At 40.1% G+C, this 27499-nt stretch overlaps 1 protein-coding gene across 3 annotated transcripts; it reads left to right on the top strand.

The window, feature by feature from the left end:
- Positions 1-334: 334 nt before the first annotated feature.
- On the top strand, positions 335-27467 carry shtn1 (shootin 1). Of its 3 annotated transcripts, none has more exons than XM_062401476.1 (16): positions 335-470; positions 1968-2020; positions 5650-5710; positions 10758-10852; positions 15858-16032; positions 17180-17277; positions 17989-18070; positions 18228-18322; positions 18447-18593; positions 20428-20581; positions 20864-20981; positions 21385-21467; positions 24155-24258; positions 25192-25236; positions 25543-25672; positions 26013-27467. In XM_062401476.1, exons 1-16 carry the CDS (start codon positions 416-418, stop codon positions 26063-26065), a joined length of 1548 nt encoding a protein of 515 aa, XP_062257460.1. In that variant the 5' UTR covers positions 335-415; the 3' UTR covers positions 26066-27467. The 3 variants fall into 3 exon arrangements, with proteins under 3 accessions (XP_062257460.1, XP_062257461.1, XP_062257458.1); XM_062401477.1 differs by having other exon boundaries at positions 25186-25236; positions 26034-27467; XM_062401474.1 differs by having other exon boundaries at positions 25186-25236.
- The last annotated feature ends 32 nt before the right edge of the window (positions 27468-27499 follow it).

Here is a 27499-nt window from a genome sequence, read left to right as displayed (position 1 = left end):
GCTGGGTGATGTAAAACTACTGTAAAGAGTTTTGAGTTGTCATCAAGACTAGAAAAGCGCTATGTATATACAAACAATTCACCATTTACCATTTAAAACCTATGAGACGAACTGTGATTTATGAACATGGGCTTTACAAATCAAATTTGATGGATTGATATCCAGTTTGTGGTTTGTGGTCCCATCAAATACAGGTAATTATGTTTCATGTATTACCTGTTCATATATTCATGTTACTGTATATGCTATTAATAATGTTATACATGAAAATTTCAATAAATAAATGAAGCGCGGGGTGGGACTATTAAAATGGCGCCGGTGCTCCACAGCTGGCGGGACGTGTTACTGCGCTGAACGCGACAGGTGTGTCTCACCTGTCACTTCCTGTTCAGCTGTGCGCGCCCAGTTTGTCATCATGGCTGCTGAGGAGCTCCAGAAGATCCGTGTGATCACCCAGCTGTCAAACCAAGGTGAGTGACGTGCTCCTGGGACCAGGCTGCGGGCTGACTCCACACACATGTCGCACACATGTCGGTACACACACGAACACTGACGATACACAAATCACGCGTATTCGCAAACAAACCCTTCAGGAGATCTCAGACCAAGTCGTGATCATGTCCGTAAATGATTAACTCAAGTTTAATCTTCACCAGCTCCAGCCGAGTTTGTTCCTTTACAGCACTTCCTCCCCACGGGAAGGAATGGATATTTCTTATTCAGGCCTGAGTTCTACTTTCGAGTGGCCCCAAGAATTAAAGTGCAAGTAGAAAATCAAAGCTCCCCTGTTGTTGGAGTCAGTATTTCACTGCTGTGGGAAGAAAAAATTAACTACAACAACAATACTAATATATTTTTACTAAATCCATTATATTTTATCGAGGCAATAGTTCTCAATTTAAAAAGAACTAGTTGTATCAGTATCAATAATAACATATTTCCCTTGGAATGTTCTGTAGTTAGAATAATTCAAACGTGACAGTGAAGTTTAGTACAAAGTAGAATTTACAGTATTTAAGTACATGTCCTTCATTCCGCATTATATCTAGGACCTATGATCATTACTACAGCTTTAAGACAGTATGAGAATAACCCCCTGGATATCAACACCTTCTGCTCCACTGCCTGGTATATTTCATTGTCTGTGAATATTAGAAATAAAATGCATAAAATAGTTAATATTCAAAACTGTCAGACATTGATCTGTTAGAGAAGAGAGAGTGAGCCATAACTAAATCAACAAATCAATCAATCAATCAAATTGTATTTGTATAGCCCATGTTCACGAATCCCAATTTGTCTCATAGGGCTTTAAACAAGATGTGACATCATCTGCCCCTTGACCCGAAACAAGAGATAGGAAAAAAACTACATTAAAAAAAAGTCAGTCTTAAATGCAGAAGAAGTGTATCTTTAGTCACTTCCTTAATTCATGACATCACAAGCAGCAAACAGAGGCTAAATGTGGTCACTGATGAACATGTTGTTCCATGTGGAAAACATAGGAGCATGTGTTTTGAGTTTTTTTGCTTATGTCTATAAGGTACAGCCCTAGACTGGAAACACACTTTTATATAGTTTTTCTTAATACATACATAACATACAATGTGAAAAGTTATTACAAAGTAGTATTACCATTTGTGGCTGCTATCTGTACTTAACATGTCTTATCTTGGGAGTGACCAGTACAACTTTTAATTGGAGAGTAGCTCCTCTTACTTCCTCTTACTATTGTAATAACACCACAGGGCAGATTTTCAGGTCCATCATAATTGTTGCTATAGTCAAAGCCCCATGTCAGTCACTGGGCACGAGTGGCAGTAGTCACTGGATGAGCCGTTCTCACGTGCTGGACAAGTTTCCAAACGTTGACTGTGTTTTAAATAGGAACCTACGAGTACTGTGCTCTTCACTGACATTTGCTTTACTGAGGAAGATGGCTCACTGGCATCCTTTGCTCCCCATAGCCCTACACGAGTATGGAAGCCTGCAGAGGAAGCATGAGACAGCAGCCATGGAGGTGAGTGTCAATAGCGCTCAGGTTTACACCCATATATCATTGTGTGTTTGACAGTGCACTATGAAGAGTTCGTCTCCCTCACCATGAATGTCATGTAGGTTAGTTACAGTAGCATCGGTACAATCACTTACTATAAATAGTAGGAACGGGAATCGGCAGGGACCTCCCGAGACGATACTATCACGATACGTAGGTGGCGATACGATATGTATTGCGATTCTGTAAGTATTGCGATTCGATTTTCCGATTTCTAGCAAATTTTTTTTTAAATACAGGACCATGAAAAACAATACAACACAGTCAAATTCACCTAGAGCTTTACAAGTTTTATTTCAAATATTAACATTAACTTAGCAGCCAATAGAGAAAATAAATAAAAATGTGCCCTATTAATGTAAAGTCCATGTTAACTGCACACAAACTGAAAGATTAAGAAATGGATGCCACTTAGGCTACTTTTAAACAATAAATAAAAGGTAAATTAAAGAGAATGAATAAAAGTTTACTTAAAATATAAACTTTGAAATAAATAAAAAGTAGGCTATGCTTCACTGTTGTTTGCATGTAGGCTATGCAAAGCTAGTGCTTGGCTATGTTTAGATTCTTGTGCAAAAACAAGAGCTGGTCAACATGCTCTGGGGTGAGGTTGGTCCTGCCCCCCATATATCGGCCCCTGTGTAAAACCAATAAATATATGTTTTTTTGTTTTTTTTATTGTAAAAAATATTTAAAAAAAGATTCATATCGTCATTCATAAGAATCGCGATTCGTAACTGAATCGATTATTTCCCCCGTCCCTAATTAATTCAACAGCTGGATGAAGCTTTTACAAAATGGTTATTAATGATAAGAGCAGATTAACAATAGCACTGAATGTGTGAATTGAGAGAGATGACATGGAGATCGTGGTGCTGGTGGCGGACCCTGTGTCGCGTTGGCATTGGGCACGGACGGTGGACCAGGGCCGCGGTGGTGGCTTGTGATTGGTCCTGGTGGGCGGCGGTGGATGGTGACTGAGGACTGGAGTGGCGTCTGGTCTGGATGGTGGATCGTGGTCTAGATGGTTGCTGAGCATGGACTGTACTTGCAGCGGGACTGCTTGGCATGTCATGTTGGGGTTGTCCTTCGGTATGTCTACCCTCATCAAATGCTGCTAGAGACTTTGATTATTGATGATGTTTTCCTACACGTGGCATCTATTGCACTTCTGTCCGTCCTGGGAGAGGGATCCCTCACATGTGGCTCTCTCTGAGGTTTCTACATATTTTTACCCTGTTAAAAGGGTTTTTAGTAGTTTTTCCTTACTCTTGCTGAGGGTTAAGGACAGAGGATGTCACCCCCTGTTAAAGCCCTATGAGATGAATTGTAATTTGTGAATATGGGCTATACAAATAAAATTTGATTTGATTGATGGAGAGGTGGCTGTTGAAGGGCATTATTTAAAGCTGTGCTGACGGCGCAAACAAGAAATGAGAGAAATGTCTCTCCAACTAAGGCTGCAAAGCACCAAACGAGGGTCGGATGCTCTCCCCTATCCACTATCATTTAAAATGTGGTAATGGGACTTAAATAAAAGAAAAAAAAATGTTTTTTAAATCATACAGAGGGCTATAGGCTTCTGGGTTTTAGAGCCTGAGCACTGACTGGTCTCAGGACCCTGGTTTATTTTGAGGAATTTGTTATGTTACTTCTGGAAGACTGAGGAATCTTGTCACATGTCAGTCATGAACGTGGCTAAGTGGCTTGACCATGCATCTCCCACCCTTGTTTCTGTTGTCTAGCAACAGAGCTGAAGGATGACAAAACAGATAAGATTTATTGCCCCTTGGTTTGTGTACCGTTACCACTTCCGCTTCAACTCACTGGATGGAAGGATCCACCTGTTGGAGCCTCTGTTTCTCAGAGATGTAAGGAAGCATTTGGCGGCTGCCTTTGAAGGTTTCTTGGAAATGAGTCAAGTCACGCCGATGTGATGCAATTTATCTTCAAAGGCAGCGTCTGAAGATTGCGGGCCCTAGATTCAGACACAGCTTAAGCCTAGACCCAAAAGAAAGTTGGCCATATTAAATTCAGTCGTCATTTTTGGCGATATGACATCAAATCAATATCACGATTATTTCAAACTCAGATCAATGACAATTATTTCTTGCCAACCTTAAGTTGTCTCATCGTCCCCTCAGTGCTCTATAGCAGTGGTTCTCAACCTTTTTTCAGTGACATACCCCCTTCGAAGAAAAAATTCTGCCGAGTACCCCCTAACCAGCGCAAAGCATTTTTGGTTGAAAGAAAGATGTAATGTGATTTATTAAGCCTTGTAACTAGACACATTCAAATTTAAAACTCCATCAATGTCCATAACATTGCTCATTTGTAGTGGTCTCTCTTGAACTATTACGAAATAAAAAGATATAAAATAACTAAAGACTTTTATTATTATCTCAATATAAATAAAGATTTGTGCACCTCAAAATAATTATCAACTTAAAGTGACCTCTTTTGGGATCATAATAAAGATATGTTCTCAAACTGAACTCATGAACTTAATTAACGCTAAACACTTCTTCCCAAAAAATAAATCATTAACTTAGTTTTAAATAAAAGATTAGCTCAAAACATATTTTTTTAATATTTATCATCTTAAAATATCTTCTTTAAAGATCGAAAAGAATACTGACAGGTAGCTTGTTTCCGTTTGCTTCTGGGAGGCTTTTCACATCGTGTCTTGAGATGACCTGAATTCAGAAAGTTTCCTCTAAAAAAACTCAGGTGGCTTACCAACATGACTTTCATGTTTTGTCTGGAGATACCGCTGAAGATGTGGTGGCTTAATGCCACTGCTGGCTAATCTCTCCCCACAGAAAAAACATAAAGTGTAAATAACCCAATCTATGTTATTGTTAATATTATTGAAGTGTCTTTCTGTTATTTTATTGTGACATATTTGCTCGCTTTAGGGTCATACAATTTCATTTCTGCTTTTGTATTACATGCTTTTATTTTGAAAGGGTACTGGTAGAGACGCGGACTTATTGTAATGAATCATTAACTTCACAACGGAAAACTTTTCCATTTTAGCGCCCCTCCGAAGAGGCACTAGCTCTCACGGTGTTGTTTAGGGAAGGCTCTCTGCTCTGGTTTCGCCATCTTTGGTACTTGTCCCTCCGTGTTTCAGCAGCATTGCTGCTGCACTTCAACTCGACTCCATTATTGAAGTTTTCAAGGCAGGTGATGACAGGTGATGACAGGTGGCGTGTGCCAGGTTGGGTCAAACCATCGTTATGGGGGAGACTCTGTTTTTTTAGGATAATTAAATTGAAAAGCCTACTGAATATAAAATTTAGTTCATGAACTTACACTTATATTTTATTGAATATTTGTTAAATAACAATTTTTCAAGGATTTTTGAATGGATGCTAATTTTAAATATATTTAAAAAAAATCTCAAGTACCCCCTGGAGTACCTTCAAGTACCCCCAGGGGTACGCGTACCCCCATTTGAGAATCACTGCTCTATAGAATGTGATTTTCAATGCATTGTAAGATATTGCTGTTGCAGAGGCAGACAGGTTGAAGGATGACTAAAACAGCAGGGATCCTGTATTAAAGATGCTCTGTCTGTCTTTCTAAAGTGCAAGAGGCTGGAGGAGGAGAGAGACATGGCCATCAAGGAGCTCAATGAGATCCAGCAAGGTAAGTTAATCTGTCATGGCCCAAAGCTTGTCCATAAAGTGACATGAAGAAGATAAGGAGTCAGCTCTTTGTCCTAGTGGCATCAGGGGTAAAGTCTCTGGGACGAACCTGGGTGAGGCCAGGGAAAGAGACACTCATGTATAGTGTGAAAGTAAATCATTTGTAAGAAAGTGTAAATGTAAGTGTAAATCATGATATAAAAAATACTTTTTTTTCTTGGAGGGCATTTTTCATTGGTCATCAGCCTGGGCCATGGTTTCCAGTTCCCACAATGACTGATTCCTCACATAAAGATTCATACCATTCAATAATTTGCCCATCTTCCTCTAGATATTGGTGCATGATGAAAAATTCTCCAAGTCATCCCCGGCTGCCTCTTCCGTGTTTGTATTTGACGTCTCAGATAAACACATAAGTCTTTATTGCCCTCACATTTTATGAATTCAAAATCAGCTGCAGGCCATATGAGAAGCTTCTGGGGCTCAGATGTGGCCCAGTGGCCCCCAGCTGACAATCACAGCTTTAAGGGGATTCATTATTAAAATAACTGAAAACACACAACTAAGTCAGCTTATTTTCACTAATGTTATTGATTAGACTTTGTATTTCAAAGTTAGTTTAAAGGGAGTACTACTCTTCTATAAAGCAATGTTTTGAGGTAGTTTATTGTAAAGTAAAGCATAAAGGGTATCCACAAACACACACAAGGTTGGCTATTTTTCTTATTTCGTTTCATTTGACAAAATGTGTCTGATCAAATGTGAAGAGAAGACATAAACACCTGATATAAATACATCTTATGAAGGAACTTCAGCAGTACTTTAAAAATGTTCATGTTCGAATATTTATTAGATGTTGTCTTTTTGTCAACATTTGATGTCAACAAATCTACTGGCACTGACAAGAGAAAATGTGTTTTAATCGAACAAACATGCATGGTTTTGAATGTGATCACAGCCGGAGGAACCAGGACACAGATCTGTTTCCTAACACTGCAGATATGTCTCTGATGTTTTAGCCCCCATTCAACTCCCCAAAATAATTTTTCTTTAGAACTTGAATGCTTTGCTTTGACCACTTTAGTTGAGACAGAAATTTGACATAGGGCACCACATGTCAAAAGATGGAGCAAATAGTTTGTCTTTGTAATGGTGACAGTTGTGTGGATTTTCATCTGAATAAATCTGGCCCGTACTCATGTATTCATGTGATTCTCCAGCCAAAACACATATTGTGTATGACTTTGTGTTAATAGAAGCTGCCTCACTGTGCCAAGCAGCTGCATATTAGGACCTATTACGTGATTTCATAGCTCTTAGAAAATTGCTCCTATTCACAATGAAACGGCTGGGGGTGGGGCGACAGGGTTGGTTGCGGGGGGGGGGGGGGGGGGGGGGGTACAAGCAGGAGGACAGGAGAGAAAGCTCCCAACACACAATCATGCCTTTTCAATTGCTGATGGCAAGGTTGATGACAACATGACCATTGTGTTATAATGATAACACCACAAAGGCATCTGCCCCCCTCATCAAGGCTTCACAGCGGCTGCAGATACAATTTAATTCACTGCTCCGTTGGCGGCGCTGATACCATTATGCAGCACGTCGGCACAGGGGTAATCACTGTCTTTCCTGAGAGGAGGATGAAAAAGACAGACACAAAAAAGAGGGGAGAAAAAAATGTAGTGATGATGATGGGGAGGCCGAAACTTACAATTAAGACTGCCAGTTCTGACGAGTCAGAGGGCGCCGTCGACTCGTGCTCATACACTTTCAACACTTCCACCGCTGTTTATTTACCATGGCTACCAGTAATTATAATTAACATGTCATTTAGTTCAAGGCGTCCTTTCATAGGTTGAGTGTGGCCACAGTATTATGGAGACAGGCAAAGAGGTTGGGGAGACGGGGCTGAGGATGAAAACTGGCAGCTAAGTGCTATTCAGTAACCGATGTGCAAGGCGCTGGAGGAACGTGGATATTGCCCAACGGCGGCGTTCATCAACTTCTTAATTAGGTGTCACCCAATGGCCCACAGCAATGGCACTAATGCTGAATATCTCCCTCGCTCAACCACAATGCTTCATTAGTTAAGTGGTAGGACATTGTTTATGGGCGTCCTTTGTCTATTGAGGTGTGATTGCATCTTAAGCAACCTCACAGTTTGTGATGTGGAATTGTAATCAGATTTCTTTCAGCTTCCTAGCTTTACCTGCACCAATCAATAGTCTTTTACTTGTAAATCAAATAAGTGATATACAGAAAAATATTTATCACTTAATGTCCAGCAGCCGAACCAGCAGCTGTGTGTGTGTGTGTGTGTGTGTGTGTGTGTGTGTGTGTGTGTGTGTGTGTGTGTGTGTGTGTGTGTGTGTGTGTGTGTGTGTGTGTGTGTGTGTGTGTGTGTGTGTGTGTGTGTGTGTGTGTGTGTGTGTGTGTGTGTGTGTGTGTGTGTGTGTGTGTGTGTGTGTGTGTGTGTGTGTGTGTGTGTACATATATTTGGTCAGTCAAATTGTATTTGTATAGCCCATATTCATAAATCAAAATTTGTCTCATAGGGATTTAACAAGGTGCGACTTCCTCTGTTCTTAACCCTCAGCAAGAGTCAGGAAAAACTACTTAAAAATACTATTAACAGGGAAAAAAGAACGAAGAAACCTCAGAGAGGGTCACGTGTGAGGGATCCCTCTCCCAGGATGGACAGAAGTGCATTAGATGCCACATGCAAAGAAGAACAGTTCACTTATACTCACCATTATGGTGAGTTTTGATGTTATTCAGACGGAGGCTCTATGACCTCATGTGAGGGTTTTTTTCTACAAAAGAGGTGAGCTGTCGTGTGCTCACATATAGATATGTATCAGGGACGTTGAAATAAGCTGCATGGACTTTACTGATTTAAATAGAAGCTCAGGATTTAAGATTACGTTAAGGTATATTCAACAAACATTGTATATTTTTATAAGAAAAACATCAAGTAGAATAAATAAATATAATCTCTATTTATTTTCTTCATCGAACTCCCTACAGTGTTTTATCAGATAAAAATTCAGCAATTTTCTCATATTTTTCTACCAGAGCACTCATTGCCCATGCTACAGTCATTTAGCTAAGAAATAAGGCATAAAGGCAAATGTTTTCCTTCACCCTGGGTTAAGTGCAGCATCACATGTAATATTCTGAACAAAAATCACACACACATCCGAAACTATTATTCGTACTCTTATGTTCTAAAGTTGTTTCCTATTCAGTCTATTCTCAATACAGATTGGCCTTGACGGCGGAAAATTAAAAAGGTAGGGGAAATTATCTTAATAAAAGATTCATTGCTAACATTGTTTAGTTCACTTCCTTTTGAATTCAAATCATAATGGTGCACATAGGTCACTCACCAATGATGCTACTCAGATGGCAGACACAATAGCAAGCAGAATTATACTTGGGTGTCAAGTGTTGTGGCACTCTTATCTCAATTAACTGCGCAATGAAGTGAGAACTCATTTAGAACAACCCAATCGTGTTATTTGTTTCATTGATGGCATTTTGATCAGGTTCAATAGCCATGAGTTAACTTCGTAAGTTTGTATTGAAAGACTGCAGTCGTTCCGTAGTTTTATTTTCTATGTTTCAATAACATTGTCATATCAGCAAAGGCTACTAAGAGTATGAATATTAAGATTAACATGCATAACGCTTCATGTTTCATCATCGACCCTTTGATTTATTCAATCCATTAATGTGTGGCTTCATTATAAAGGTTTGGCAAATTTGTTGTAAACTCTACAAATCATTTCAATCAGACTGATTGAAATGATTCGGCATAGCTGAGCAGAGCAAGCTACGTGTCTGCCTGTGCGCACCCTGCTGGGGACCTATACTGTGGATGTCAAGTCTTTAGCCAGAGAGACCCACACCGCAGAGCCAATGACGAAAAGTTAGCAAGTGAGTCACACAAAAGTTAGTTTCTAGCAGTTGTTTGTCAGTGTGCGTTCATGTGCTTTGGAGTGTGGCTTCGACGAGAGGGCTGATGGGAGTGGGTGGGGTAGTTTTTCTGTATCACCAACCCTAACTTTTTCTGACCGAATGCGACCGGATGTCCTAACAGATCCTAGATGATCTTTGTTACCAGTTGAACCAGAGAGGCTTTCCCATTCAATTTGGAGAAATTACTGTTGACTTATTTTCTTTAATAATATTGTGACATTGTGGGCACTTATTTGTCCCCTCTGTGAGGCACTTTAAAGACCCCTTTTTAACACGTTTAGTACTTTAGTCACTTGAGTATTTTCAGTGATGGCCATTTTATATTTTTCCCCCACTATATTTCAAACAGTTCTTATTAGATAATCAATGTAGTAATACATCTCTTGATGACAATAAATTAAAAATCTATTATTAAAAAAAGCTGATTATTATAACAAATAATCTATTAATCACACATAATATTGTATACCACATACTAACAATGTTACATATTTAGCTGAAAATAATGTTGGTATTAATTTACATAAATGTAGAATTCTGTTTCCTCTGAGTGGCTGCTGTCATGTTCTGGGTAGATTGTAAATCAAATGAATGTTTGCTAACTGCAGCCAGTCTTCTCTCAAATACCTATTTTTGCAGTGAGGTGCTACTTTTATATCAGATCAGACCTCTTCCTCTATTACTGGTTCCATGGAGCTCCAGTTCCCATCACTCGTGGAACATGGGTCAAAAAGATCTTCAGCAAGGACAACAAACCTCTAAGCTTGTGTGTTACAGTGTAATGCTACTTAGGTCATGTCTTTTTTTAACATACCATCAAAGTCACACACACATAGGAAATTAACACACTGAGGCATTTTATAGAATATCCACTCTTGGCACCTAAAGTAAAAAAACAACTTTGTATTTATATGGTTAGATTTAGGCAACTCAAAGCCCTTTGTGAGGGTTTGGTAGAGACCTTGGTTATGATTGAATAATTAGTCAACATTGAGGTCAATAATCTGGAGCAGCCCAAAAGTGTTTATATTTTCTGTGTCTTCACTTTCTATGTTTTTTCCTAGTGTCTCAAATGGTCATCGAAGAGGTCAGTGTGATTCAGGAGAACCTGGAGATCGAGAGGACGTGTCGAGAAAGTGCTGAAGCCCTTGCCTCTAAGGTGCAGTTCCATTTTTTTCTCAATTCAATTCATTTATATTTTTATAGTTACAAATTATGACATACATTATCTCTAGATCTTAAAAAATTATAGAGAAACTGAACAGTTTTTTGTGATGAAACAATCAACTAGCTTTCGCTCTTATCATCTGTTGTTTCCATGTTACTGACATGACTAACATGGATCATAAGTCCGATACTATGTTCACAATCAAGGAAATCATGTCAGGAAGCTAAAGAAAACTGTAATCTATGTCTGCTGATTTCGAATAAGTTTGGCTAAATCAATTCTGCAGCATCAAATCAGTCACTGGAGTTGTCTCTCTGGTCTGTGTATTCCAGAAACCATCACACACTGACACATTCAATTTGTGTCTTGCAATCAGAAGCACTCTGTTGTCCTCCAGTGCTGCCCCCATATCTTAGTGTGTAGAATTTTATTGGACTCTTTTGATTCAGAGCACACTTTTTTGGGGTCCTTGCTAAAATGCGAGTTGTGATTGAGAGCGGGGAAGCTTGGCACGTAGTGATTTTGCAGCCCACTGGTGTTGAGCTTATCATTGTAATCATTTCTCATTCAATTTCTGGACAAAAGCCCCCTCAGTCAGCCAGGTGGGCTGGAGCAGATTTTGGGCAGTGGGTGGCTGAGGGAGAATTATGGTGAAGGTTGACTTTTATGCCCTTTTTGTTTTTTTGCGTCCTTGAGCCTCCAGTGGTTCTCTTTCCTTTTGGATTGTTTTTCATCCTCATCTTATAGGAGTGACAAATACGATTTGTACTGGTCCAAATACTATCCGGCGTCTTGGGACTGGACTGGGTTGTGGGAAATACTTTTATCTCAAGATGATTTCAGTGGCTGCTGAGGATTTGGGGATTTACAAGTCATACTTTGTTATTATTGTTTTTCTAGTTTCCTTCTATGTCCGGTGCAGTGTCAGGATTTTAGACATACACGGCATCAATGATTTAATAAATAAAAAAATATTTTTTCTTAGCCCGAAAATGTATTTGATTCCAAGCTGTTCCAGTTTTTTTTTCAAAACCACGACAAATAAACTCTAAAACAAAATTATTGCTGATAAAGGGGTTGAAATTGAAACACTTTTAAAATAGAATATTATTTTTCTCAGCGTTTTGAAATGTGATCATATTTCTTACAGAATTTGAGAGTCTGAAACGTCACCTCTCGCATGGCTGTTAAAGTGTAGGGATGGAAATGTAACGTCCACATTATTTTGAGGAAGTGGGGAAGAACTGCAATACCTTGATGGGACAGCAGATTTACCATTAACATACTGGCCTTGTTGCATTTCCTTCCTATTACTGATGACATAAGGTGAAAAAGCCAAAATACCAAGATGAAGATGTGAAAGATTGAGCCTAGACTGACAGTCAGTCTCTCTTTCCTAAATATAATAAATATTGTAATGGGCAACACTGAGCAGAGAGATGCTGGTAAGATATCACTGTGAAAATTATTGTCATAATTACAAGTAATTACATAAACTTACTTCAGAACAATCTCAAAATGTTAAGTTCTTTGAACACCTTCTATGCAAATATTCTGCTAATAACTCACAGCTCTAATAACCCAAAGATAAGCAGAAAACAGGGCATTATGAGTTTGGCAGTTTATCAACGTTCTCCATATCAAATTTCAAAAACCTAATAATGACTAATAAATGCATCTTAATCTCTTAATGTAGGAAACAGAGAGCGGGGATCGGGCATCAACTTCAATGAATTATTCTCTGAGAAATCAAGGCAAATGTTGATGAACACTCCCCCTGATCTGGATCCATATCGACGTTTACTGACCCTTACTTCCACCAAGTTTCATTGTAATTCGTCAAGGATTTTTCATCTAATCTTACAATAAACAAACAAATAGAAAGGGGGAATACATAACCTTCTTCTTGGAGGTAATGATAATAATAATAATCAATGCAACATGTGTAGGAAGGAAGTTTGTTGACCTCTACAGGAAGTGGCCAGGTTGGGATAGTTAGGGTGCTGCTCCAACCTCACCTCCTTATAATTTTGTGATTTAATACTAATATTTAACTGTGGCATTACACCCAGTGGACTGGTCCCTGCCATCCACTGTAACAGTGAATAAAGCAGGGGGTTTTCAGTTTAGTGTCATGTTTGTTTAGACGTCTATTGATCTGTTGTGTTGAAGACAAAATGCTTTTCCAGTCCAACTTTCAAACTATCGCAGTCATCTTGATTTCTAATTCTTTCTGTTTTTACCTTTTCTCTGTGGTATAAGGTCATGATGTTGTTGTGACATGTGTTTTCGTTTGTTTTTTTTGCATCAAAGTGTAACTGTGAAGCTTTTAACCACATTGAACCAAATTTAATGTATATTTTAACTGACTCATGATGCAGATGTCTGTCAAATAATTTTTCTTCGGCCTGATATGAAGACAGATTCTCTGGAGACCAAATTTACTCTTGGTTTTTGTCATAGTATCTACTCTATCATCAGATGTGCTGGTTTGAACAAAGGTAGATACTTAGCAGATGATGACAGAATCAAATATGGTGAATAAACATTGTCTTGAGAGATTGTTTTGTGGTAGATTTCCTGTTCTACTGACAGACTGCAGGAATTTGGCTTCAGAAAAGACATAATGTAGCAGGATGTACGTCCACTGAATACGGCATTTAAGAGACTACAGACTAAAAGCTTGCTGTGTGACCGACGGTATCTCTATCAAGCTATCTATTCCTTTGGCCTTTTACTCTCTGTGTCTTTCTTCTCCCTCCTTCATATAAAACCTTGACCAAAGCCAGACCCCAACTGAGAATGCATTCATTAACCAGTAAGGATCGTGAGTCGAATAGGTCTCATACATATAACCCTTTTAAACAGAGTTGATCTTTCTACTAGCATTATTATATACAAAGTCACATTTCTTTTACATCAGTTTATCACTTATTTACCTTTAAAATTAAAGTCAAAACACACGAGGAGATTTTGCAGGAGAACATACAAACTGAACTATGCATTTCCTTGTAGATGATGATCATTTGGCCTCCGCAATATTCCCTGTTTGAATGAAGCTGAAGTTCAGAGCAATTCCTTAAGTCCTCAATATTTTGAATTAAAAAGCCAGCAAAGGGCGTTAGCAATTTACAACCAGTCACATCAGAGTGTGTTTTTGATGCTTTGTCTTTCTTATTTTTGATGTGTGATCAAAAGCAAGATGAAGGGGACGTGACTGTGACTCCGGAGAGTTCTCACCCGATGCTATGCCAGCCCTCTTTTTAACTGAGTATATAATTTCATATGTACTTTTCTTGCCACCAATTGTAGATTATTATCAAAATAATGTGATTCTATGTTATGTATTGTTGATTGCGTTTCAGAAAAGAAAAGATGCACCCTGAAGGGCATCATCAAAAGATGGAATTGCTGCAATCCGCTCCCACCAGGATGCCATTAATAAATGTTTCTTTTATGACTCGCCTTTTCTATTCCTCCTCTTTTTTTCTACACTCAAGGCAATTTTCTTCCTTCAGACGACACCATGAAACATGCATAATTGGCATCAATCTCCTTCACATAGGCATCGTTCATGTTTTCCTTTAGTAACGGTCTCCTTAAAAGAAACATATGGCTGTCCTGATTATTTAACTTTCATAGATGTAATGGCCATTGTGGCAGTTTAGAATGCATTGCGCTTAGAGTAGAAACTGATTAATTTGCAAAGAAGTTCAAGGAAAAGGGTTTGTGGTAGAGTTATAATCACACAGAAAAACACGTTGCACAGAGATGCAAGAGGCAAACACGCCACATCAAAAAACTGTGATTACATCTAAAAGGAGAGATATCAACTGCTTTTTTCGGCCTCCTTCATCTGCTTGTGCTCCTCTAATGATGTCGTTTTTTTCACATCTTATCATTGCTTTTGAATGCGTCCTGCCATTATGAATGATTGCAGGGAGAAGAGAAACGAGGAAAATTGAACAAACATCTCATCTGCCCCGTCTGGCTCTCTGCTCCCTCATCACTGTTTTCCAGCGGTGATGCAGATTTGTGAAATGAAGGCATGAACAAGGCCGCCTCTGTCAGTTTTTGTTGGGTTCATGTCATCTTTTAAGCAACATGTGCTGAATGGTCCATAAGTTGTGCGTTCAGAGGTTGTGTTTGTGGCTGCACCTTGTAATCTCCCTCTTTACAGTTGTCTCAAGTGTTGTTGTGAGGGCCGTGCTGTCAGAACTTATCCGTTAAATTGTTCTCCAGTCAAAGATTGAAAAATCCCACTTCTTTGAAAAGTTCAGTGTTACTGAAACTTAATCATGTCCAATACATTGCTATTACCAAAACTTTAAAGTGATTTAACTTGTATGTGTGTACATTTTCAACCATATTATTTCAGGTCAAAATTCACTGAAGGAAACATTCTATCGTTGATAATATGCAATTAATATTATCTGTATGATCATCATCATATACTATAATTTGAAAATTGTTGTGAATTTGATGTGTGTTATATGTTTTGGGTTTAAGTCGCGGCTTTAACTGCAGTAAAAAAAAAATTGTCTGGTCTGTACATATGTGGCGCTTTTCTAGTGAAAACTGACAGGGGTTAAATGGATGATTCTAACTTTGGGGTATGGGGGTCAGAGGAATTCGATGCTGCAAATAGAAATCCAGCATCTTCTCCAGCAAATGAGGATCACAGACAGTGCAGCTTTTCACACTTTGTATGAAGATTTTTACACAATCAACCAATTAGATCAGTGTCCAAAAATTGGCCTTGACAATCTTCAGCACTGAGATTAAATCTGCTGTCTGTTAATGAAATTACATGTTCTACTTTGGAGGGAACATGGATAGGAAATTATATTGCTTATTAACAGATATTTAATTTTGGGAAATATCAAATATCCCCAGCAGCACCTTTAAGTAATTTTACAGTGCCATCCATCTCTTTTATTCACTAACGCCTCGCTGTGTATCTTGCCATATTTCTCTCTGTGCGTCCTCGCTGCAGCTGAACCGTCAGAACCGCTCTCTGAAGAGGAAGAGCATGATGCTGCTGTCCCACCTCAGCCCAAGCACCATCGCCCAGATCAGCCTTGAGGATGAAGAGGAGGAGGAAGTTGGCCAAGACTTAAATGCAGCCAGCACGGTCTGCCTCTCCCCTCAGTGCCAGAGCACCATCTCAGGTACTAGATGTCTGCAGGTGTTATGTACACTTACCATGCAGTGTAGTCACAGTTTCAGTCTAGTCTCAACCTTAATGGTACATTTTTATCACATCTTGTCATTCATGTCAAAGTGAATTTACTTTTGGTGAGAATGGATTCACAGTCCATGATGCTTTTCCCATCATGCTGTTTAAGGCTGTTGAAATAATAGTGTTATTTCCATAATAACCTGTTAAAGGAGATCTAGTGGTCAGTGTGTTGTTTTTTTACTTTTAACATACATATAACTAAATTTGATCAAACATCAGCTTTAGATTCGGAGCTGAGCACATCGCGGTGAGACCCAGAGTAGGTCCTGCGACTGTGAAACTGCCTTTTCCTTTAATTTAATTCATGAGACTAATCGTCCTATTCAAGAAAGGTCATATAATTCCTCGCAAAAACAATTTTAGGTGTCAACAACCTTTTCTGCTTAAGTACTCTCCTAAATGTCTCTGCCTGCTCCTGCTGTGAGCTGCTTTACCTGGGAACACTACTTCTTCTGTTTTTATAAATTTAACACATAAAACAGGTGATAGCACATCCATCTAGACAAATAAGAAATGTGTTAATGCTGCGACTGTCCTTTAATTCCACTGTATGTTTATACAAATTACATTTAAGTTATGCATAAATAAATGTACTAAAAGCAGGTGTAGCCCATTCTCAGCTTATCTCTGCTGTTAGGCTGTAAACACATTTTTTACATTTTCATAATCTCATTATAACAGCCAGATACAGGTTTTCTAATAAAGCCTCGTCAAAAGAACACTGAGTGGGGTGAAATTCCCTGTAGCCTACTGCAACAGCTCAGTTGGGTATTGTATCTGTTTCCACAGCACTGATTCCATCTGCACAGCATCAGGCCCATGCTCAACTCAGACTCTGTTCCTCCCAGTTTCTCTTTTTGAACAGAAATGACGTTTTCATATTTGTGTACCCTCCAGTTTGGAGGATTTTGGTAGGATCAATGTCTTCCATATTCAGTAGACACCTGAGATTGCAGGTCTCTACCAAAAGAAGACACTCACAAAATAACCTCTGAGAGCCAGCCGTCCCTCAGGCTCAGACAATCACTTGAGTTTAAGAGTTCTGTTTAAAGCTGCTCTGATCGTCTTTGTTTCAGAGCTGCAAAATAAGTTGGAGTCAACGTTAAAGGAGAAAACTCAAGCTGTCACTGATCTTGAGGCAGTGAGAGGCCAACTGAGGGAGACCAGACAAGAAGTAAGTTCAAAGCTTCCTCTGTTTGTTTTTGACCTGTCACTTACATTATACAATACAATATATTATTTTTCATTATTAATCTATGTTCTTAGTGAGATTATCAAACAGTTCTATTCTCGTTTCTCTCTCTCTCATATCTCTCCTCTCAACCCAACCGGTGGTGGCAGGTTAAATCCTTAACTATGTAAAGTGCATTGTAATAATGTATATTGTCATTTGGTGCTGCATAAATAAAGTTGAATTGAATAGACTTGACAAAACAATAGATTACATCACATGAGCATGGATTATAGAAATGGACTCCATAGCAGCTTTATGCGGGCTAAGGTGTTTGTGCAGGTTCATATTAAACATATGAATAACATTGTAGACTGATCAATTCTAAACTTTTCCCTAAAAGTATGAAAGAATATGTCCTAAAGTTTCCTTGGAGCTTTAAGGAGTGTTTCTTCACATGCACAAGGTTGAACATGCATGCATGGAAGCACATGGGTGGCGTACACAGTCTGACCACTTTTCAACAGGTTGTCAGAATGTCCCATGTAGGCTGCAATGCAGGGAAAGGAAAGGACGAAGCAGACTGAAATCAAATGAACATGAATATGCATGGATCGGGAAGAAACAAACTACATCAGTGTTTGTTTCCATCCACACTTTATCCCCGGCACTCTCTTTATTGTTTCTCTGCTCTGACCATCCTTCCATTTGCAGCTGCTGAAGGAGAAACATGATAACACGGTTTTAATTGCTGAGACAGTGCAGCAAAAGAAGCTCCTGGGGAAATATAACAGAGGTAATTTGTATATGGTCTTCATTTCTACATCCACTAATAATTAAGTATGGAAAACAGATTATGGCCTTACTGTTCTGTAGTAATTACACAGATACCACTGTATCACAGTCAATGCATCTCTGCTAGTCAATGATCCAATTTGGAAATGTTTGTCCAGTGTCTCAGTTTGCTGTGGAGGAATACAAGACCCTTCAGGACACGTTGATCCTGGAGCAGAGTCTGAGGACAGAGGCAGAGAACTTTGGCAGAGCAGTGAGTGTTCTTCACTGCAGCCCTCCATGCTCCTTCCTTATTCTCTGTGCGATGACATTAGGCTGTGTCCAACTGACTGTGCTCCTTCAGGTGGAATACCCACTGTCCTCCTTGTATTCTTCAGATGGTGGTCGAGCAAAAGAAGCTGCAGCGACAGAGTCAGATCCTGATTCAGAGCACCTCGCCCAGCCATGCTCTACAGGAAGCCCTCAGCCAGGTCACCAGACTGACCCAGGATCTGGAAACCCAGAGGCTGGAGCACCACAACCAGGTTCCTCTGATACCCTATGAATGTTACATCACAAATAGAGCTGGGAGTCTTTGATTCTTGATTAAGATATATGGACGATCAGATTAGGAAATAGTGAGAACATACATCTGTTCAAAGTACATGCTCCTCAATCATGAGGAAGCAAACTTCCTGATCAGATGTCCACTTTTGTCTCCTTGTAAAGACCAGAGCTTTTATGATTCAGGGACATTTCTTCTTGCTGGTTTGAATAACATACTCAGTTCTTTTTAATGGACAAAAAAACTCATTTGGAAGCAATTTCAGAGCCGAGCTTCTCTTTCAAGAATAAGGTAAAATTGTTGTTGTGTTTAATTGTCTGCTTGTAGCACATTAGGCCAAATACTCAGGCAGCAGGTGCTGCTGAATTAGAACCTGCGACTGGTTTGAAAAGATATTTTATAATAGTCCGCCAGGTCAGTTTGATCTTTTCTAAATGATTGTATTTTTTTTAAGGGACCTCTTGAGCGTGTGTAACATAAATTGTCATTTTCCCAAGTCTGCGAAGGGCCATGGATGTCTGATTACAGCAGGAACTTTGAGACAATGTGGACTGCTCCCACCAGGCCCCCTATCTAGAAAATAAAAAACGGCTCATTTTATAGACTTTAATATGCAGGTATCTGTATTCCTCATCCTTGATCAGATTTTATTCAACATTTTAAACAGAGATAATAGGATCTGGGTATTTCTTCACTTTCTTTAATGTTGCGAGACAGGGTGCTTTTCAACATTCTCTTTGATTCTCTGGATAATACATGGGTGTTGATGAAAACAATCTGGCATGTTAGGTCAGCTGATATCTGTGAGTGTGTGGAATTTGATGCAGATCCAAATACAAACCAGATGTAGTGAATTGTATGTGTTTTGTTTAATAAGAGGACTGTTTAGCCTCTGTGGAGGTATGGACTCTTCTGAGTGCCACACTACTTTGTACTGCACTGCAGAGGGGTCGAGTCTGTAGCACGAGCATCCATATTGCACAAGAAAAGTAAAGTGGATGCTCACTTGTGCACTGTAGACCTGCTTATCTACTTTTGCTTGTTCGGACATTTTCATGTTGTAAATACTAAATCCAACAAACAAAGGAGCTCTCATTGTGGTGCCTCCTGCTTTCACAAACCCTGTGTAGGGGGTAAGGCTTTAGTGGGATTGCCTGAAGATATCTGAGAAGATGCAAGATGCAATATGTAACATGACAGATGTAAATATCAGGTCATGACAGTACACCTCAAGCATCTTTTGTTCATTCTTACATAACTCGTTAGAAGCACAAAATTAGTTCAAGTAGAAGAAAAGTATTGCATGTGAAACCCATACCTGTGCTTTGCTCCTGTAATCCCTTTATTTCTTATGCATCAAAATTGCATCAATCAAAGACACATAATTATTTAGCTGTTTAATTACATAGGGGGGTTGTCTGATGACTGAACACAGGCCATGACAGAAACACCTCGGGCCATGACTTGCCACATCAATAATTAAAGGAAGCAGCGTCGTCTCCAGCCCGACCCCAGCCTCCCCCACCTCCCTGTGGCACTGATGGAAAACAATTAGAGCTGAGTGGGATCACTGATCTCTCCTGGTGCTGGATAGAGGTTGTCATGCCCTTCATTTGAGGAACAATTAAAACACTGGTTAAGGAACAGGGTCTAAGAGACGGTGACTGAAGGTTAACTGGCAGCTACTTATCAGAAATCATAAGCTTCAGTGCTGGCAGGAGAGTAGAAAAGTAACTGTCAGTTGTAAGTTGTTGTGGTTCCTATTTGTATTTATTCAGTGAAAGAATTGAGCGTTGTGGTGGGTCCATCCTCAGATAAAGCAGATGGAGGACAGGCTGAAAAGCTGTGAGGCTCAGAAGGAGCTGACGGCATTGAGGCGCAAACTGGAGCTTGTGGAGGAGGAGAAGAGGGAGTGCAGTGACAAATGCTCCAAGACTGAAGTGGAGGTCAAGGATCTGCGGTTTACAGGTGAGGATATATTTGGAAGTGTAAGGACAGGATGAGCTGCGGGGCATTTCACTGTGCACTATAGAGGACAGCACATTATTGGCACTATAGAGGGAACACCGTGTGTGTAGGCTACAACAAAGCCAACAGGCCCCATTTGATTTAAATTGTGACCATGAAATTCTCCTCATGTCTTTTGTCAGCACGGGAGACTATTAGCTGTTCTCCAGAGTCTTGACAAATGTTGTGTTCTGCTCACTGTTCTGTCGCCGCGTGTTTACTGTCCCTGGATTGACTGGCCAGTTGAGGAGCTCCAGAAGAAGCTGCAGGCAGCTACCAACCCAATCCCCACCCCAGCACCTCCACCTCCTCCACCACCACCACCACCACCTCCCCCGGCCCTCTCCTCCAACCCACTCAGGTTTGATCCCACACAGTCTGCTCTGTACATCATCAGTCAGTTTTACTTGGACGCATATAGAGCATAAAGGCTAGATCAGAATCTGTTTAGTTGAATTAATCCTTTAAAGAAAATAGTTTGTGATCACACAGCCTGTTGACTTTCTTTCTGTTATTGTCGGCCTCTAGTCTGTTCCTGTCTTTGTGATGACCTGTCACTGAAGGTGTTTCACATCATAATCACGTTTTTCCTGATTATGATGTGAGGTGGTGACATTCATTCAAAATCAAATGGACTAGTTTGATATAATACTTGACGTGTTCCTGAAGGCCTTACGTGAAGGTCACCAGGATCACAAGTATGTTCCTGTGAGAGTAGAACCCTCGATCATAACCAATTGCTCTGTCTGTTCCTTCCCCTCTAGCTCACTGTTGTCAATGATCCGAAAGAGAAAGGACATCAACACTGACATCCAACTACAGGTCCATGACTCTGCCAAGACGCCAGGTACACAGCAAAACATCCACAATTATATATAAGGTGCTGCTGCACCATTCAAAATGTAGTACAATGAAGAATTTGTATAGACTGGCAGGTATCAATCATGGTTTGTAACTTATGGTGTGATCTGATGCAGGTCTTTGTTGTTCTAAAAGGAATGCAGTATTAATACACTAAGACAAGGCCTAAGCACCAGTAATATAGCAGATTTATTGTAGTTGGATACAACCAGTAAAGCCTGAAACATGCTTCTGCGTTTTCACGGGCCCGTAAGCGCAAGAGCCCTTCCGGGTCCCTTATGTGCTTATGTATCCCTTCTTACGTGCTTACGGGCGTCGCCCCATTTTTCTAAAATTTACGGCAAAGCTCCGCAAGCTCACTCAGCCCGCAAGGCTGTGATTGGTCTGCTCTACATCCTTTCTGGAGCTGCATTTCCGGTTTCATGCCCCATAATACAGGCAGAAACAACGGAAGATTTTAATAATTGTTGTTCGGTTGGAATCGTGAATACACTCTCTGTCGTGGTTCACCGTGTGTTTGTAATGGGGAACACGACTGGTAGAAGGTAAATAAACAGTCAACAACGATTGCCACACCCACAAAGAAGGCGTCTCTCAGGTCGTCTTCGACAAAAAGCATTACTCCACCTAGTGTTCTGGCGCGGAATTGCTTTGTAACGCGCAACGGTTGAGGAAGCATGAATGACAACGAGTCTTGCGCCACAGCGGCGTGAAAAGACGCAGACGCAGTCGCAGAAGCATGTTTCAGGCTTAAGTGGTTTATCGGGGGATGAGGGGGGATACAAAAATTAATTCCCCTAAATAACCATTCCCTCTCGGGCATCCCCCAATCCCTTATGACAGAGAGTGTTGGCTGTGCAGATATAGAATTTGTTTACATTTGATCATCCTATAATCAGTGTTACTCACTTATTCATGAGATCTACATTTCATTAGTAAAAGTTGTAACTAAATGGCATCTAAAAGAACAGCAACAGAAATCCTACCCCGATAGTGGCTGTTAAAATATCTGTAAAGATTTGACTGTATCCAGCATGAAATACTGCTTTCACTGTGCGCGTTGATACAACAAGCCCAGCTGATCAGCTCCAAAAGTTAATAATCTGTAGACACATGCCCAAGTAATATTCACACCACGTTTGGTGAAAATCCCTCCATGTGTAGATCAGTTACAAAATAATACGCTGCTATGTTCAGGATAATTAATCAACAGGAAAGAATGAACAAATCATATTTGTGTTGTTGTTATTTTAAGGGGATTTTAAGCAAGAAAAGAATGCACAAAGCTGAAGGCCTGGTTTGATTCTCAGCTTTCATTTTTTCTTTCTGAGGGAATCAAAAGTAAATAGTGTTCCAAATATGGAGCCACACTCAGGTCATACAGGATCAAATTATCCAGACACCAAAACCTCTAAATGAAAAAGGAAGGTGCTGCAAATATTCCCTCTTGTTGGGTTCTGGTGTCTTGTTGTGTTCTTTGTATTCTGAGTGAAGACACTGAGGGAAATGTTGTAGTATTGTCCACTCTCTGAAAATCCAAATGTTCCGTTAATCTATTATTTCTCCGCCCGAATACGTTCATTTGGTTTTTCATTCTCCTAAAGTCTGCTGTGGCTCCTGTATTTCATCCATTTTTTTTTTAATAATTTTCATTTTAGAAAATATTTCTTTCACCTTTCCCTTAGCAAATCAATCTCACTTCATTCAAATCTCCATCACTGGCTTATTAGGTCAACGTGTCAAATTCTTCAATTAGTGCAAACAAAAGGGGAGCCTTGACTCGTGTGAGCAGGTAGGACATGGGTGTCGACTGAACAGGCTTGTCTAAGTCCTCATTTTGTTCAATGTATGTGAATGTGTGAGGCCTGATCTGCACTACGCACAGAGGATCTACTTCTCTGACACTAGAATAATAGTCTCTTTCTGAGCACTTTGGAGGAAAATATTTCACTATTACTTCAACACAAAGTACTTTTTATGTGTCATTTTAGAGACATTTTAGTGACAATAGCTCCATTGTACAGTCGCTGAATGCGCTGTGATAGGAAATTAAATATTTGCATTTCTTAGCCAATAGGCTGCATTATTGAAGAGTTTTATTTTTCTTAGCCTTTTTTTTTAACTCTCTTTCTCTCAGATTGAAATCTGATGAATAGTGTTTGTGTTTTTACAAACCAGTCAAAATTCATTCCTGTTGAGTTTCAGTAACCTCACACACCAAGACGGCTCTGAACCCCAAAGGCATACCTTGAATACTAGTAAATTAGGGACAGCAATAACTATTGTTGCATGACTACAGCCCAAAACAGAAGTGACGATAATACAGTTCAGTCAGTATTTATGGCATAATTAAGAGGAAACCCTGGAGTTTCTCCAAAAAAAGACTTAATTGATTGGTCCCACGGGCTGGTGTAATTTTTACGCTTTCACATCCAAATGAGTTTATTTCAATTGCACTGCTAATGAATTACACGTTGCCTCCCCCCTTCAATATCATTTAAACCCATTTTGGTTCTTGGCCCAGTATCACACTGAGGCAGACCCTAATTTGGTGTCACAGAAGCCACTGAATACAGCGTGTCCATTGAAAAGGACTAAAGCTGCAGGCCAAGGGATGACGTCTTTGTGTGTGTGTGTTTCTGTGTGTCTGCGTGTGCATGTGCGCATGCTCAGAAGTGGACGTCAAGCAGCAGGCGGTGGACGAGATGATGCAGAGGATCAAGAAAGGCGTTCAGCTCCGACCGGTCGGCCAGTCAGCTAACAGAGCAAGGAGACAGGTGACTTCACCAACATGACCTGTGACCTTTGACCTGCTGTGTTTCTTGCTATTAAACCATTGACTGCTGGCACACATGACAGTACGCTTTCCTAAATCATGAGAAAAGAAAACCTCTGGAGAAAGTCTGGACCCAATTCTCTGGAGTTCCTTTGCAGGGTGTTCTCAGCCACTCAACCAATCGCAGGGCTGAAACAATAATGTAGGAAACTTCTGCTGGTAGTTTTGTTGTTACAAAACTGTTTGTTGTTACTTCAAACAAAACATCATATTACCTGCTCCATTCATGGAATATACTTAACATAATCAATAACAATTAATACACGCTGGCTTGTTAGATAGATGGATACTTTATTAATCCGGTGGGAAATTTAATAAGTTAAGTGAGGTGAAATAAATGAAATGAGACAAAGAAAAGATTAAAACATCCTGCAGACAAAAAGACAGTGAAACATAAAACTACTCCATTAATTCCGATAAAGGTAAACACGTTTTTTTCTTGACGTCCAGCAGATGTCTTGGGCCTGAATGAGTTTCTTGTACAAAGTAAATACACTGTACAGCACATATTTTGTTCAGTGCTCCTCAATCCATCAGTGTGCAGGAATATCTAAGAGCTGCTTGTTTCGATAAAACACAACATACGGCCAAGACATCTCAGTCTGCGTGTTCCTCCACAACAACAACTCTGCCAAATTAGATAGCATTAGGACCTGCTCTGCCAGGTAATTAGAAATAATGAGGATGGGAAAATTGACGTGACTCAGAATGAGTGAGTGTGTTGACACATTTGCTTCTTGTAGAAAACAAACGGCTCGTGCTCACCTACAGTGTCTCGTCGCCGCTGATTGTGGAAAAATAAGTATAATGGGTCAGACTGCTGCTTATTTACCAAACTGTCTTTTTCCTCCCATTTCCCTTTTGTCAGATGCAGAGGCTGCCCTCTAATTCCGCCATTCAGGAACTTAAAGGAATCATGGTAATGATCAACAATCAAATATCCTCACAGACCTTATTTTACTTGTTGAACTTCAACTGTATTTACTCAGGAGTAGAGAGGCGCTGCTCACACCAGCATGTGATATTTAAATCAAATAAAATCCAGTAGTCAGATATTTTACTGAAGAGAAAGTTTTACTGCAACACAACAGACACACAGGATGAAGTGTCAGACTGAGTGATGCATCCACCCCAGTTAAAGTCTGGTTTAATAAGATCTACTTCCATCTATATGCTCTGTTCGCTAACCAGGCCTCTGTGTGTATGCTCTGCTCAAACCCTCCAGGGGAGTTTCAATAGAGCCTCTCCTCAACCGAAGGTAGCACCTCCGTCAACAAACCCTGACGAGGAGCTGCGGAGGATCCTACTACGACGGAGGGACGCAGTGGAGTCTCCACCGTCTCCCCCCCACACCAGTAAGTTTCATCTCGTTCACATGGAACTCTCTGAGGTGCATCCACCAGGTCCATTACTGCTCCTCAATCAATGACTGGTTAGTCCATCTGTAGTTTCTGGTCTGAAGTCAAACAGAGCTTTTGGTTTAGAGCCACCTCCGAGTTTCAGGACATACAGACGAAACAAGTCAAATAGGAAACACTGAGCCTGTACAATACTGTGTGTACATTGTCAAGTTGATGGTTATCTATAAAGTGAAGTTAGCAGTGATTCATGTGCATGCACACAGGTTATCTGGTTATTTTTGGCATATATCTCTTCTGTCCTTTGTTTTAAAAGAGACAACACTGATTGTGTCAGTGTGTTTGTCTCTTTGTGCAGGTCTCAATTCTATCCCCCCCCCTGCAGTGTGACAGTGCCACCAGGCTGAGGTCGGACGGACAAGAGAATCACAGAAATAAAGACTGGATGTGGGTGATGGACACGATTCAGAATCAATGTCAAGCATTTTATTTTGACGTCTGTTTGGGCTGAGCGATGTAACAATATATAGAAATGACAGGTTGCTTCAGATTATGCTATACTGTCTATCAAGATGTTTGGTCATATAGCGCTGCCCTATACAGTCGGTTTCACATTCGAAGTCATGTGACAGTATCAGGAGGAGTTGGTGATACAGTCAGATAGGTTCATAGTGAAGTCCCATCTCAGGAGGAGACAAATGAGAGCAGACGTGCAGAATGGAGACGGAGGTCAGGTAGCATGTGGACTGAGGGCATAGATGTTTCATTGATTTCCACTGAGGCTGTTGGATTTCATTGAAATGAAGGGCGTGTGTAACAAACCACCTTCTCCGGGTCAGTTCAGCTCTTTTTCTCACACTGAAGGGAAAGCCCAGCGTATTGTCTGCAGTGCGAGGAACAGTGAAGCAGCTTTTACAGCCTTGAGCTTTTGCCAAAGCAGAATCTGTGCGTGAATGGCTCTGTCTAGACAAGTGTTAACCTTGTAGCCACCTAGTGAGCAATTACAGGCCACAGTGGCAGATTTGGTTTCCTCTGCTCCCCTCACTCCCACTTACACCCCTCAGCCTTCTCAGGCCACCATTTTATGTAGGGAAGTGCCTCCTCCCTGCAGCACTCGACCTGTTCTGGAGGAGAGAGGACACGCCAGCCCTCGCACATCTCACCTAGATGTTTATCTTTAACCAAACCTGCTCAAACCCATACGTTGTTAGAAGCATGTGATTCAGCAAGGATGTAGGTTTAGTGGGTTTAAAGATGAACACCTATGCAAAGTTATCAAAAGTCATTCATGAGGTATTTGTTCTTTTATTTATTTGATTCAGCAGAATAGAGACGTCACCCACGTCCAAGGAGCCCCAGCAAGTTCTCATTATTAAGTTGTTTCAATATATTGGTTAAAAAATTTGCTTTTGAGCTCAACTTTATCGGCAGGTGATTTTTTTCTGCCTTGATTCCACAGCTTCATTTCAATCAAATCACTAGAGAGATGAATTTTAAAATTTGAATTTTGTCTCTTCCTGCTGTTGTGATTTAGTGATTTATGGGGATTTCCTGTCATTCCTCTTTGATACTGTCTGTCTCCTACACTTTAGTATCATTTTCTACTTCTTTTATAATCTACAATCTCTCCCAGAAGTAGAACCTGCTCCATTCTCTCTGACATTGATAACAGTCGTGTCTGTATCAGATTTAGCTGCAGTGCATGATGTCCCACTGAGGCTACCTGTGATGGTAATGTAAGAAACTTGAGTTTGATTCCGAGTGAATAAAATTGACCTTGATTTTTTTACAATGTTCACTTCTCTAGATTCTGTTGCACACGAT

Source organism: Platichthys flesus, chromosome 12 (genome assembly GCF_949316205.1).
Source record: "Platichthys flesus chromosome 12, fPlaFle2.1, whole genome shotgun sequence".
In the NCBI taxonomy this organism is placed as follows: domain Eukaryota; kingdom Metazoa; phylum Chordata; class Actinopteri; order Pleuronectiformes; family Pleuronectidae; genus Platichthys; species Platichthys flesus.
The sequence above is the reverse complement of the archived record's forward strand: the minus strand, read 5'-3'. Positions and strand labels throughout refer to the sequence as shown.

Excerpts from the sequence above, each read along its gene's own strand:
- shtn1 (XM_062401474.1), top strand. The coding sequence starts at position 416 with ATGGCTGCTGAGGAGCTCCAGAAGATCCGTGTGATCACCCAGCTGTCA. Across the intron at positions 10,853-15,857 it reads CTGAAGCCCTTGCCTCTAAG|CTGAACCGTCAGAACCGCTC; the intron begins GTGCAGTTCCAT and ends TCCTCGCTGCAG. Across the intron at positions 25,237-25,542 it reads AGGAACTTAAAGGAATCATG|GGGAGTTTCAATAGAGCCTC; the intron begins GTAATGATCAAC and ends CAAACCCTCCAG.